The 15,422-nt window shown below is 47.2% G+C and overlaps 1 protein-coding gene across 1 annotated transcript in view; it reads right to left on the reverse strand.

Annotated features, from left to right (window-relative positions):
• The window catches only part of Bcar3 (BCAR3 adaptor protein, NSP family member), a 114,028-nt gene extending 100,309 nt beyond the window's left edge, over positions 1-13,719 (reverse strand). The window contains exons 1-2 of the mRNA XM_048351991.1: positions 13,416-13,719; positions 5,238-5,565 (exon numbers count right to left, since the gene is read on the reverse strand). Of these exons, the coding sequence (XP_048207948.1) occupies positions 5,238-5,554 (317 nt within the window). The 5' untranslated portion in view covers positions 5,555-5,565; positions 13,416-13,719. The remainder of the gene's footprint in view (positions 1-5,237; positions 5,566-13,415) is intronic.
• Between the last annotated feature and the right edge of the window lie 1,703 nt (positions 13,720-15,422).

Below are 15,422 nucleotides of genomic sequence, written 5' to 3' on the forward strand. Positions count from 1 at the left end.
CTCTAAAAACAAATTAGTAAGATACTAAGTTTTACAACTAATAGTAAAAAATAGAACAAGTATAATAATACATTCTAGATCTTAACAACATTGGCATACAGTTTTGTTTTTCTTATTGAGTTAAAAGCTTTTACTTTTTCACTTTGCAAAGCCAGGTGCTGGTGGCTCACACCTGTAAGCCTAGCTGCAGGAGGCTAAGACCTGGAGGGCTGTGGTTCACAGCCAACCTTGGCAGACAAAGGGGAGATTCCAAGTGGGACAGAGCAGAATGGAGCACGATTTCTTCATGCTAACTCATAATGGTGCACAGTTTAAAATGCATGGGTTATTTACTTCTGGATTTTTTCCATTTAATATTTTCAGGGAGCAGCTGATGGCAGGTAACTAAAATCTGAGAATGGGAGATTGAGGCTCAGGGGAGATTCACAGGACGAGGAGGCCCTTGTCTGGATGGACCCCTCTGAATGCAGGCAGGGTATACAGGAAAGTGAGTTGATGGAGGTTTCAGACTTCATATCCGGCAAGTCACTGAGAACTGGAATTAGCCCCTGAATTCTCTGTGAAAAAAAGTGACATGCACTGGAGTGGGAGTTGGTTGGTGGGTCCCCAGCTTCAAGCTGTTAAGAGGCGAATCAGCTTCCAATGCTATTTCTCTCTGTCTCTAGAGTTTTGGGTTCTCATTCAAGCTTTTTGTCTCTAGCTTTTTTTTTTGCGGGGGGGGCAGTCCTGGTTCTTGGACTCAGGGCCTGAGCACTGTCCCTGGCTTCTTTTTGCTCAAGGCTAGCACTCTGCCACTTGAGCCACAGCGCCACTTCTGGCCATTTTTTGTATATGTGGTGCTGGGGAATCGAACCCAGGGCCTCATGTATATGAGGCAGGCACTCTTGCCACTAGGCCATATCCCCAGCCCCTGTCTCTAGCTTTTTAATATGTTAAAGCTTCTTTTATTCCAAAAGAATTGAAGTAGCTCTTAATCCTATTAGCCTATTAGGAATATGTATACTTTTTTTTTTTTTTGCCAGTCATGGGGCTTGAACTCAGGGCCTAGGCACTGTCCCTGGGCTTCTTTTACTCAAGGCTAGAGCTCTAACACCAGAGTCACAGTGCCACTTCTGGCTTTTTCTGATTATGCTAGACAAGCACTTTACCACTAAGCCACATTCCCAGCCCCAGGAATATTTTTTAAAGAGAAGAGAATATAAGGTACTTTGAAGTCCTTACAAATCAAGACATTCCCCCCACCCACAGTATAGGGTTTGAATTCAGGGCATCATACTTGCTCTACCACTTGAGCCACACCTCTAGCCATTTTTACTTTATTTTTCTGTTAAGGATTACCTAACCTGCAATCGTTCCATTTATGTTTCCTATGAAGCTGGGATGAGGCATGCACTACCATGTTTTATTGAATTAGGAAAGTTGGGTTTGTTTTTTTTTTTGTCTAGGCTGGCCTTGAACCACAGTCCTCCTGATCTCTACCTTTTTAGTAGCTATGCTTGCAGCTAGGAGCTGCTGCACCTGGCTGGTTGCTGGCATTAGGAAAACTTTAGAAACATGCTGGGGAAACAGTTACGTTAATAAAAAAAAACAACAACAACAAAAAACGAAGAGGCTTGGAATGTGGCTTAGTGGTACAGTGCTTGCCTAGAATGCATAAAGCCCTGGGTTTGATTCCTCATACCACATAAACAGAAAAAAAAAAAGCCGGAAGTGGTGCCCAGGCCCTGAGTTCAAACCCCAGGACTGGCAATAATAATAATACAAACAGGTCACATTTCTGAACTTTTGACACACAACATTTGATCTTCTCACTCAGCAAATATTTGAGGGAAAAGTATTTGTTATTTCCCATACACATTTTAAACCATGAGGTATTTTAAGTTCTGGGGGGAAAATATGGGAATTTGAGCTAACCTAGCTCTGACTAGTAAACAAATCTAAAACTAGCAGTGCTTGTTAAGTCTTCTGAAGCCTGGACTTCAAACTCAGATCTTGTGTCCACCCTCTGATAAGATATTCTACAGAGATCTGACCTCTGCCCAGGTTCGTTTTCAAATCAAAAAGCTCTGAACTTATGGCAGGCTGGTAGCTGGACCTTGGGTGTTTATGAAGAATTTCCTCAAGAAGAGAGGGTGACTCTATTCCCAACTCCTCAGCAGCCTCCTCCTTCTGGCCAATTTTCTCCTTGTGAGAGCTGGCATGGGGCCAGGCAGAGCCTCCAAGCTTCAAGGCATGCACTGAGAACTGTCTGTGTCTGGTACGTGGCAGATACCTAGCTCAATGAAGAGTTCAAGTTGATAGAACAACGAAAGCCAGATCTACAGTAGGTCAGCCGTGAGTTCTGACTCCATCTTGGCTGGATGTGCATTTTGGCAGGCCAAAGTTGTCTCTGCTGCTCATCTTCTGCATCTTTGCCCATTAATTACCAGTGATGCCATATTCACAAAACTGTGCACAAGTGGGCACCTCATTTTTGCCTAAGCCATTGGCATGCTTCCTGCTAGTTCTGAGCTAGGAAGTCACCCATGTGTTTTTTTCAGAGCAGGTCCAGAGCCTTCCAACTCCCAGGACACCTCACAGGAGAACTGTTCTGGTGGTCGAATTATCTCCGAGTTCTCTAACACTATTGACAGACTACCTAAGCATTGGACTTCCTTTCTTCTTACACTACCACAATTGTGAAACTAGGATGAATTCCAAACTCTTATCTGCCTAGCCTTCTACTCACATCTGTACTTTTCTCCTGCTATGTACTCAGCCACAGGCCCTACCAGCTTTATTTTGGGATTTCAAAACACTGAACTTGACCCCATCTCCAGTTCTTTGTACTCCATTTTCCTAGGCCTTGAAACAGCCTACAAGGATCATGGGTATCCTCTTTTATTATGTAAGTCTTACTCTCAAACTAGATCTCCTCACAGACCTACCTGTCCACTTAATCAAACACAAACAAACAGTCCTATGTCTAATAAACCTCCAGCATGCCAATCTCTTTCTTCTATAGCATTTACTGTAATCTATCATTGTCTTATTTATTTACTTGTATTTGTTATCAAGATCTGTCACTGGAACATAAGCTCTGGGAAGACATTGTACTCAGTTCACACATTTTTGCTATCCTATAAAAGAGAAAAGGTAGATTACTGCAATAATTTAGCTATTAGAATACCTTCAGTTTCCAACCAGTCTTTAAATACTTAGAGAGACTGATATTTACCACCTTGTGAAATCCTAGGGCCTATAAAAATCAATGTACTAGCCAGGCACCAGTGGCTCATGCCTGTAATCCTAGCTATGCAAGAGGCTGAGATCTGAGGATTATGGTTCAAAGACAGCCCAGGTAAGAAAATCTATGCAACACTTTTTTTTTTTGGTCATGGGGTTTGCACTCTGGGCTTGGGCACTGTCCCTGAGCTTGTCAGCTAAAGGCTAGTGTTCTACCAGTTTGAACCACAGAGCCACTTCCAGTTTTTTGGGGTTAATTGGAGGTGAGAGTCTCACATACTTTCCTGCCCGGGCTGGCTTTGAACCACAGTCCTCAGATCTCAGCCTCCTGTGTAGCTAGGATTACAGGCATGAGGCATAGGTGCCTGGCTTCTATATGACTCTTATCTCCAATTAACTTGAAAAAAGAAGTAGAGCTGTGGCTCAAGTGGTAAAGCATGCTAGTTTTGAGCAAAAAAAGCTCAGGGGCAGTACCCAGGCTCAGAGTTCAAGACTGGCAAAAAAAAAAAAAAAAAAAAAAAAAAAAAAGCCAGGAGAAGTAGATACCTCTACATAAATCTTGGCCTAAGGCCTAACACAACTATACCACTACCAACAAAACAAAAGAAAAAAAGCACAGGACAGGCACACACACACACACACACACACACACACACACACACACACCAATGTGCTGTAATTAACATAGATGATCAATAGCTAGATATTCAGCCAAAAAGTGAGCTATGATCAAAGTAGCTTCCTTTGCTACCAGGCTGGACATTTTTACCTAGTAATATCACTGGTTGCTAAACTTCTCCAACCGGAAAAGGTGTGCAGTTCCTAAACTAGCTCTAACAAGCAGAAACCAAACACAGCCTGGCCCATTACAAACCCAGAGAAGCAGCATCTACAACTGCAAGGATTATTTCCTGATACCAGGTCTACAGGCAGCCATCAATTCCTCTCCTGTGTTATAATGTAGCTGACCTAATGATGCATCCACACAAGTTTTATTTCAGCATGTGGACAACTAAATATATAAGATATGGGTTCTGATACTTCTATAGAATTAAATAAATGCAGTTCAAGAATCTCATCACATAATTTCTTTTTAGTGTTTCATTATAAGACACTTTATAATATAGAAGTTAGATTTCAAAATATTCTCAAATATTAGCTATTGATTAAGAAGCATTATACTCATAACTTGACTTATGGAATTATAATCTCTTTGTAAAACTATTTAATATCAACAATAATAATAAAAGGAAGACTTTTTTCATGTTGTAGTTCTATATAGTTATTTTATGTTTTGTTTTATTTGCTAGTACTGGGGCTTGAATTTCAGGGTACATGGCTGGTACCCTGCCATTTAAGCCATGCCTTCACTTTCAGCAGGGTTTTCTTTTCTTTTTTGCCAGGTCTGGGGCTTGAATTCAGGGCCTGGGCTTTGTCCCTGAGCCTCTCTGTTCTCAGGGCTAGCACTCTACCACTTAACCCACAGCACCACTTCCTGTCTTTTCTGTGTATGTGGTACTGAGGAATCGAACCCAGGGCTTCATGCATATTAAGCAAGCATTCTACCACTAAGCCACATTCCCAGCACACTTCCAGCTTTTTTGCTGGCTAATCAGAGATAAAAGTATTATGGATTAATCTGCCCAGGTTGGCTTTGAATCACAATTCTCAGACTTCAGCTTCCTGAATAACTAAGATTAAAGCTTGAGCTACCAGTGCCAGACTTCTATGTAGTTTTTAAAAAGAATCCTTAGCTTTGGAAAGCACGAACCAAAACATTTACACAGAAAACAAGTTCTTCTATAAATGTGATTTACTTCAAAACAATACCACAGGAGGGAAAGTAGGAAATACAGACAAAACAGTACCGTCCACGCATTTGATAACTGCTCAAGATAGGGGCTCTGTGAGCCTAAAAACTATGTGCTTGACTTTGTACATATCTGACCTTGTCCTACCTAAACCTCTTTTTCAAGACACATCAACTGTACTCGTGGAAGGACAGAAGTTACCTGAAGGTGAAGGTCTCGCCTTTCCAGGCATGGAGTGGGTTTTCCGGGATGACATCCTGGGTGAGAGGCGAGCTCTGGCGTGGGGACTTGGTGTGGGGCAGGGTACCCATGTGGCTGGCGTTATCACAGGAACTGATGGGAGGTGGGCCCTTCTTCTTCCGTGGAAGCGTGCCATGTAGAGACACGTCTTGATAGGCATCGGCACGACGCTCAGCAGGAGGGGCCTTGCTGCTCAGAAGGTCCATGGAGGATGCCAGGGGGAACTGGTGATTCACTGGCATGTTTCGGGGAAGGCTTGCAAATTTTCCCGCAGCCATGATTCTCAATTCTAAGAAAGGAAGAAAAGAACGAAAGACAAAGCTAAGATACTCCGGGAAGAACAAACTTCCTCCTTGCAAGAGGAAATAAGCCACATAACAAAAGAAAATTGTCACTAAGTGTTCATGGTATCACCAGCCGAATCTAAGAAGTTTACTCTTCTCCTGCTTTCAGGATTCTGCAGAGAAATTCACCCAGGTTGACAGTGAAATTGGAAGAGCAACAAACACATCTTGGAGTTATGGGAAGGCATACAAGCCAGTCCATGGACAGAAAAGCACAACTAAGCCAGGCGTGGATAGTTCACACCTGTAATCCTAGCTACTCAGGAGGCTGAGATCTAAGGATCCTGGATGAAAACCAGCCCAGGCAGGAAAGCCCATGAGTCTCTTATCTCCAGTTAACCAGCAAAAAGCCAAAAGTGGAGCTTTGGCTCAAGTAGCAGAGCACTAGCTGTGAGGGAAGAGGTTAAGGGGCAGCACCCAGGCCCTGAGTTCAGACCCTAGGACTGGCACTAAATAAATAGATAAATAAATCATGACTAACAAAAAAATTAGGAAGGAAATAATTCACTGTTTCAGTAATTAGCATCCCCCAAAATGTTATGAATGGTTATATAATTAGTGCACATATCTCCACCACTTTGCAAAGGACAAGAACGGGAGGAGATGGCTGGAATTCTTCAGCTGCTCTAACGTCTCCAGTGCCAGTCAGAATACTCAGAGTGATGGAACAGAGCTTTCCTGGCAAAGACCTGGTACTTATGTGTAAATCAATGTACACTAATGAACGAAGACAGGCCAGGGTCAGGAGTCAGAGGTGAGCTATTCTTCCAATATCAGTGAGCTCAGCTGCAGAAGAAAGCCACTGGGGTGCTGACCCCTTGTCTAGTGTCCAGTGGCCCCAGAGGGGTCAGGAATCTGCCTGCCACCAGCAAGGTTAAGCAATCAATGCTCATGGCTGCTGTACCATCAGGGAAGAAGAAAAAAGGAAGAGGAGGCAGAAAAGCAAAGGGGATGGAGCTGAAGTAGCTGGGAAAAGAGGAACGGACACTACCAGTGTGATTAATAGAAAAGGTCTCCTGGAGCAAAATCAATGCCCCCTGCAAAACCTACTCTGGCTCTGAACTACACCAACTTATGCAAGGCTATTTCAAAACCAACACATAGAGGAAAAGAAACAGGAGAATAAGGACAATCTTCTGTAGACATAAGACCTGGAAGCCATCCCATGCCCACCTAGGATATCAGATTGTGGTCAGTGTATCACTGCGGGACAGCTGAGCCCGGGTGTACCACCTTCAGAAGAGCTCTTGATCTGGCCTACCTCACACCCTCAGTTCCCATTGCTCTCACCAGCCTTCTGCAGCATTGGTCAGGGAAGCGCTCTGAGCAAATATCACTTCATAACACCACCAAGAAAGGAGCTGGAGGCCAGGTGCTGGTGGCTCATGCCTGTAATCATAGCTGCATGGGAGGATGAGATCTGAGGATCTCAGTTCAAAGCCAGCCTGGACAGGGAAGTCTATGAGACTCTTATCACCAATTAACCACCAAAAAAAGCTGGAGGTGGAGGTGTAGCTCAAGTAGTAGAGAGTACCAGCCTTGAGTGAAAAAGCTCAGGGACAGGGCACAGGCTCTGAGTTCAAGCCCCATTATTAGCACAAGATAGGAAAGGAAGGGCAAGTGTAAGAAGGGAAGGGGAGGGGAGGCCTGGGAAGGGGAGGAAGGGAGGGATATAAAGGAAGGAAGGAAGGAAGGAGGGAGGGAGGGAACTGGAGACTTGAGATGAGGCTTTAAGACCACCTCTAACAGAAGCGGTACTGGGATAAAGGCAGTACAATGTTCACAAGGAAGAAACTGTGTGCAAAAGGACATATCTAATTTGCTACTTGTGCATGCAGCAGAGAGCTCACAAGTGCTGGGACGTTTGATAGAATGACCCTTACTCAGGGAATCTCATCCTGACCTGGTCCTCCATTCTTTTCCATGCCTGGTCATTTTGAAACATATCTGTTTCATGTCCAACTGTGACCACACAGAAGGCCTGGCTGGCAGGGGTGCTGAACAATAGGGCTGTAAGTCTGGAGGAGGCCCCTCCTGGTGCTGGCCAGTACCTGGCACACTGTCAGCACTCACTCAATGGTAATCATTGTTATTAAAGAAATAAACCAAACTCCTCAGCTCCATTCCACCTGGACCCCACCCCCACCCCCAATGACACAAACCAACTAAGATCCCCATCTACAGTGTGCGCGTGCACATGCGCACGCGCACGCGCGCGCGCACACACACACCCACCACATCTGTGAAGTGTCTCCATTTAAGCTGTCAGCACCTTTCAGCTTCATAGAGAGGCTTGGGGCCTCAGGGGATGCCAGTAGCTCCCTGCTCAACCCCTCACACTCTATTTTGGAGAATATGAAGAACAAAAGCCACCCTAGCCTCAGGGTCTTTGGTAACCTATTTCCTCTGTACATCCAAGATCAATTTAGACTTGAAGACTGTGCTAAAATGCTGTCCAATGTCCTGCCACAAGCGAATGCCCACAGTTCACTCTCTGGTCACATAAGCCTGTCTTATCTTTAATTCTACAAACAATTAAGGGCCTGCTCCATACACAACTTAGAAAGAAACAAAGATAACAAAATCCAGACCCTTAGCTATGAACTCTAACACTCTAACAGGAGACAAAGACTGGAAGTCAATAACAGCAACCTTCCTGGTGGGGAAAAAACAAACAAACAACAACAAAAAAAAAACACTTATCATTAACTTTGACAAAAGGACTCCAAGAGGATCTCAGAAAGGGAAACCATAAAGAAAAAAGAAAGGGTGTGTGTGCACCATTACTGGGCTTGAACTCAGGGTATCTTGTTCTCCCTCATCTTTTCCCACTCAGGGCTGGTGCTCTATCACTCAAGCCACATCTTCAGGTCTTTTTTGATTGTTAATTGAAGATAAAGGGGCTAAGAGTTGGGTGAGGTGGCTCACGCCTGTAGTCCTAGCAACTCAGGAGGCTGAGATCTGAGGATCACTGTTCAAAGCCATTCAGCTGGTTTTGAAATGCGGCCATCACATCTCAGTCTCCTGAGTTGCTAGGATTATAGTTGTCAGCCACTGGCACCCAACTGGAGACAAACATTTTGAAAAGCTGAAGTTTGCAGGGAAAAGCCTTCCAAGAAGATGCCATAGCCACAGAGGCATGAAATGGAAATGTCCCCACCGACAAGCACACTGCACACCAAGTATAGTTGAAAAAGCCTAGAGTGAAGTAGAAGATCATGATGTCATGAAGGTTCTGCCAAAGTGTTTGAGCTTGACTATAAGTGCTAATAAAGTCCTGGAAGAGAGGGACAGAATAAAGCTGGCACCGGGGAATTCTGAAGAGAAAGGGAAGGGGAGCAGGGAGAGCAGGCAAGCAGATGCGTGGAGGGAAGAGAAAAAGGGAAATGTCGCAATGTCTTGGGGCAGACAGCCCACCATCCTCCTGCTACTCCCAGGGGAGGGTCTTGCCTGTTTTAGACAAGCCAATCACAACCTGACAAACTGTCTAAAGGGAGGAGAAAATGATGGGAGGCAGGTAGGGGTAATATGAAACAACAGCCCAGAGACCTCAACACAGACAACTAACCAGTTTCCTGGTCCCTCTGCTCACTCTCCTGAGTGGCCCCTATTTTCTCCTTGCTATATAAAATCTTTACTACCTTACTATAACTGTGCTCATGGTTCCTGGTTTTATTTCTATACTGCCGGAGAACAAGAAGCAACCACATGCATGCATCACAGTCAGGTATCAAGGAGTGACTGCTAAGCTAGGGCAGTGCCCTGGGAAGGGAGAGGAAGGGCCAAGGGAAGAGATGCTGGCAGCTCGAGGCCTCTGCCTTGGAGGAGGTCCACAGTCATAAGAGGATACTGTTATCATGCCAGCCATACTGGGGGGGGGGGGCAGCAGAAGGAGGGAGACACCACGTTTACTGCTGGGGCTGCTGGGTACAGGTACTGGGGGACAAGAAGAGGTTAGATACTGGTACGGATGGGTAGGAGTAAAGGCAAATACATTTTTAAGTCATCAACCAAAAGAGAAATTGAAACCAGAGGAGATCCATGAGCTTTTTATTATGCAATGTGATAAGAGATCTGAGAGTATCTCATGTTATCAGTAATCACATAAAATTCATAAATAGCATTCTCTCTCTCTCTCTTTTTCTCTTATCATTACCATGGATGCTGTAAGCCTATTAGGCCCAAAGCAGAAAATGAGTTCTGAAAACATAAGATGGCTGTTCTCAACCTGGAAACATGTAAGAATCTTCAAATCTCAACACCCAAACCACAACCCAGAGCAAGAATCAGAATGTCTGCTGCAGGGCTCCAGTGGGCATCAGTCTTGATAAAGCTCCATAGTGTTGTCCAAAGTGGATCAGTGAATCTCCTTAAATAGAGACAACTAAATGACAAGAGAGCATAGATCCTTCCATCATAGAAGCAACCATGTGTGCATTCATTCAGCACTCTGCTGTGGAGCCACCTCTAGGTAGCTGGCCCTGTGCTAGGTGTGGGGAACAGCATCAAATAAGACAGAAGCGGTCCCTCTCGTCCTCTGGTTCATGAAAACGCTGGAGGAAGTTGACAACAAAAAATGGCCATAAATGGTGGGTCCATTTTTCCATTTGGGGAGAATCAATGTTCATTCACTTGAAACATTTTTTCTGAGGGTTTACTGTGTACCAGGGCTGAGGCTATGAGCTAGATAAGGTTCTGCCCTCCTACGGCCTACACTGTGATGGGAGAGTCCAAACAACACAAACTCGAAACTAAGCCAAGTAACAGTAAGTGCTCTAAAGACTAATGGGCAGGATGAAGTGACAGCACATGCTGGCTGGGGGTGAAGGGGGATTAGGGTGATCTGGGAAGGGATAACAATGACACGCGACTTGTAAAAACCAGGAGAAACAAGTCAAGAAAAGATCCGAAGGGAGTTCCATCCAGTCAGAGGAAGGATTGCATTCTAGCAAATGTAAAGGTCCTGAGGTAGGAATAATCTGAAAACATTACAGGGTAGAGATTCTAGATTCCGGCTCCCATGTTCCGGCTCCACTTATGGAGATGTTTCTTTTGATGATGTCCTTAGCCATTATATACTGTTCATGTACTAGTTGCTCTTTAAACATCAAAACTGTGTATTTGCTGGGTACTGGTGGCTCACACCTATAATCCTAGTTACTCAGGAGGCTGAGATCTGAGGATCAGAGCTCAAAGCTAGCCCAAGCAGGAAAGTTTGTGAGACTCATCTCCAATTAACCACTAGAAAACTAGAAGTGGAGCTGTGGCTCAAAGTGGTAGAGCACCACCCTTGAGTAAAAGAGCTCAGGGACAGTACCCAGGCCCCAAGTTCAAGCCCCACAACCAAAAAACAAAAACCCTGTATATTTTAGAACCTAAGCCTTGGAAAGTCAGCTGCCAGTTATTTACCACTTCATCCTCTACTCCTCTACTAGTTTGGAACACGTTACTGGACTGACAGATTCTCTCTTCTGTAAAGTATGTAACAATACTTACTTTATAATTTTATTGTGAAAATTGGATCATGTATATAAAGTCACTGCCACACAGAAACAGTCAACAAACAGCACAGCTGGCATGAGCAAGGTGGGGGCCGTGTCTGCCTTGTTTGCTCACTGTAGCCCCACTTCAGTGAGGGGTCACAAAGTCAGCTGCAGCTGGGAAAGATGAGAAGTGTGGACACATACCAAGCTAACAAGACTTGTTCCCAGCTGTGGACATAGGACATACTACGGAAAATTATGTGCAGGATTTGAAAGGAACACACAGGGAGACTTTGCCCATCTGACTTGACTTCTCTCTGCTGATGAAGCCTAAGGCCAGATCTTCAAATACACACAAAGGTCAAAGACTCTTGCTATAAGGAGGATGTTGGTGTGAATGTCAAGGACAAGAAAGAGCTGGACAGACCCCAATGGGCAGACAGTCTCCCTAAATCTGGTCAGCAGCTGCGCTTTGAAATGTTAGTGAACAGCGCCCAACACACTTGCCTTACAAAGATAGATCAAAACAATTAAGCAAGTTGAGGCAGAGAGAAGCAGCTCACGCATTTGGATTTTTCTCTTATTTTCTGAAATGGGATATTTCCAAGGTAAACTCATAGATGGTTATCTGACAGAGGCCCCAAACTTTCTATGACACTCTAAATTCAGGAGAGTCACCTCCCCCGCTGCTCTTTGTATGACCATGACAGAAATGAACAGTTTGCATCTGTACCCTTCCATCTTCTCTGCAGAGTAACACAGGAAGATGAAATGGATCAGCTCCACAAATAAAGTGAGCTTATCCACGGCCAATGAAGTTTTTCTTGGTTTAGGAACTAAGTCTATCTCTTTATTTTTGAAGTAAACTTATGAAGTCTAGCCAAATGATTGAAGTATGAATAATTCTTCCATGGGTTGTACTGCAAGCAACCCAACACAGGGTTCTACGGGACAAAGTTAGCATTGATGACCAAGTTTTTTCCCTCCTATGTGAATAGGAGATTGTGATTTGGGTTGATCATCTTGGAAATGTCAGGCGTCTCACCAGCAGTTTGGAAAAAGTTTCGGTTTGGTGCGACTGGCGGCTTGCATTCAGGCTGCCCCCAGGGACACACGGGCAAACCCCATCTGCCATGGGTGGGCACTGACGGCTAACCGGGCAGCCCCTCTGCACCCTACCCTGCTCCCGTAAAGAAATCCCCTGCGTGGAGAGCGTCCTCTTCCCCCCAGGGTCTCCAGAGTGATAACCCACTCCCAACTGACCTTCCCACGATCAGTGTAATCCGTGTGGAGAGGTCTGTGTGGCCTTGAGAGATAAGAGTCGGGGTTTTAAAGAATCTCTCAATGCACGGTCTGCTTTCCATCTGACTAAATAAAGGCTTTAAAGTAAAAATCAGACACCAGGTTCGCAAACGGGCCCAACCCCTTTGCACCTTGCTTCAGGCGGGTAAACACCAAAGTCAGCCCCAACCATCGCCACCGCGATCGCCCCCGCCCGGCTTCGGAGCCGCTTGCCCCGAGGACCCACACTTCGTGCAACTGTATTAAAGTGGCAGCAGCACCGCCCCCCCCAACCCGGGAGGGGTGGGACCCCTTTCCAATGTGTCCTCCGACCCGCTCCCTCCCGGCCTCTCCCCTCCCCAACTATTCATTCCTTCCCCACAAAGGCGGAGGGGAGGCGCGGTCAGAGTTCAGCTTTGTAAACTTCCCACTCGGCTCCCAGCCCAGCCTCTGGGACCCCAACCCGGGCCGGCGTGGGATACCGGGACGGGACCGAGGGCAAGAGGGTCCGACGAGCCCCAGCCCGGGAAGAAGCTCGCCGCAGAGCGCTGGGCGCCTCCCGGCGGAGCCACGACCCAGAGGCCCGGCGTTCCAAGGGTTCGGAGGGAGGGGGGTGCGGGCGGGTCCCCACCTCGGCCCCCCCCCCCATCCCGGGGTTGCGAGGTCTGGGGTTCGGGAGGGCGCACGCGGGTCCCCCTCGGCCGCCCTATCCCCAGCATCTCCGGGTTCCGGGGTTCGGGGTTCGGGAGGGCGCACGCAGGTCCCTCATCGGCCGCCCCCTCCCCAGCGTCTCCGGGGTCCTGAGGGCTCACGCGGGTCCCCACGCCGGCCGCCCCTACCCCCAGCGTCTCCGGGGTTCTGGGGGGCGCACGCAGGTCCCCCTTCGGCCGCCCCACTCCAATCTACCGTACCGGGGACAGCCAGCGCGGCTCCACGTCCCCAGAGCCTAACTTTCTCCGACAAACTTCGCGGCCGTTCTCAGGGGCGGGTGCGGCGAGGGCCCGGAGGAGCGGCTCCTGGCGCGGACTCACCTCCCCGCACGCTTGGGTCCCGGTCCAGGTCCAGGTCCAGGTCCGGGTCCCGGCTCACAGCCGCCCCGCGATCCGCGCCGCCCGGTCCGCACGGCGGCTGCTCCCGGCGCCGGAGCGGCTCATGGTTCGCAGGGCGCGCGACCGGGATACTCGCGGCGGCGGCGGCTCGGTCTCGCCCGGTCCAGGCTCCGGCTCGGTCTGGGTCTCCGCTCCCTCTGCTCAGCCCCGGCCGTGGCTCGGCCAGGTCCCCGCCCCTGGCTGCAGGCGCGGCTCCGGCGGGCCGCGCGCGCCCGGCCCCCAGCTGGTTGGAGATCCGCGGCCCGGCGGCTCCACCCCGGCGAGCGGATTCGCGCGCCCCGGCCGAACCCCCGCGACGTTTACAGACGTGACCCCGCCCGGCCCCCTCCGCTGGATCCGACGACGGGACTCTGCTTTGGGGCCTCCCCCCCACGCACCGAGCCCGGCCCACCCAGTGACTGCATTCCCCGCAGAGCCGCCCGGCTGAGGGCCGACACCTGCCCACCCCAACCCCAAGGGCTGCGGCGGGACTGGGGCGCCGCTACGCGGGGACTGCGCGCCTGGAAAGCACTGGCCGGGGAGGAGGTAGCGCTCTGCTGCCGGTGTGCGGGGTGGAAAATTCAAGTCCACGGGAGGATCACGACCTATTAGAAAGCCATAGAAACCACGTGGGTAGGCAAAGTGATCATTGGACTCGAATTCAAAACGCATCCCCACCATGTGGTCACCCGACTTCTGTCCGAATTGTCTTTTTTTTTTTTTTGTCAGTCCTGGGCCTTGAACTCAGGGCCTGAGTACAGCTGAGTCCCTGGCTTCTTTTTGCTCAAGGCTAGCACTCTACCACTTGAGCCACAGCGCCACTTCTGGCTTTTTCTATATATGTGGTAGAGTGCTACATACCACTAATGAAAAATCCAAACCAATTAGCGAGAAATATATAATTATAATAACTTACATCCAAAAGAGGACTTATATGCAGAATATATAAAGAATATCTATAAACCAGCAAGAACAAAGCAGAAAAGCCAATTAAGAAATAGACAAAGCTGGAGGGCTGGTGGCTCACACCTATAATCCTAGCTACTCAGGAGGCTGAGATCTGAGGATTGTGGTTCAAAGCCAGCCCAGGCAGAAGGAGACTCTTATCTCCAATTAACCACCAGAAAACCAGAAGTGGTGCTGTGGCTCAAGTGGTAGAGTGCTAACCTTGAGCTGAAGAGCTCCAGGTTCAAGCCCCATGACCAACCAAAAAAGAAAAAAAAAATACACACTCGCTTCCACAGATATAGGTCCAGGCTGCACTGCTAAGACCAGATGTGAGGCTCATCTACGACCATGTGATTGTGTGCCCACAACATCTGGGTTTACTGAGTGGTGAAGAGACTGGTGAAGAGCTTTTTGATAAAGACAAAAATCAAGCCTGCAAATAGTGGCACAAGGGCCTACTTTTCAGACTCATAGACACCAGAATCTGGCCACAAGGATCATAAATCATCAGGCAAACATGACACCACCAACAGAACATATCAACCAACTTCCAGTAACTGACACAAAAGAAATGGTGATGTGAGAACTGCCAGGCAGAATGTGGTACTATACACCTGTAATCCCAATACTAACAAGGTTGAGGCAGACAGGCCATGAATTCAAAGCCATTCTTAGAATTGCTGCATAGTATTGTTACATTCAAGACCCCTGTCTTGAATAACTAAGTAAATATCATCAGGATTTTTTTGCTGTTGTTTGTTTGGGTTTTTGTCAGTATAGTACAGAGGTTTAACTCAGACTCATGCTTACTACACAAGCACTTGAGCTATGCCCCTAAGTAAACAAACAAATGGGTTATATAAAATGCTAAACACTCAGCGCAATCTTAAAGAGGTTTGGTGAGTACAAATATCATTTAGATGGCCAACTAAATGAAACCAGAACAACAATACATAAATGAAATTAGAAGTTCAACAAAGAGAAATCTTTTAAAGTAACCAA

Source organism: Perognathus longimembris, chromosome 7 (genome assembly GCF_023159225.1).
Source record: "Perognathus longimembris pacificus isolate PPM17 chromosome 7, ASM2315922v1, whole genome shotgun sequence".
Lineage (NCBI taxonomy): Eukaryota > Metazoa > Chordata > Mammalia > Rodentia > Heteromyidae > Perognathus > Perognathus longimembris.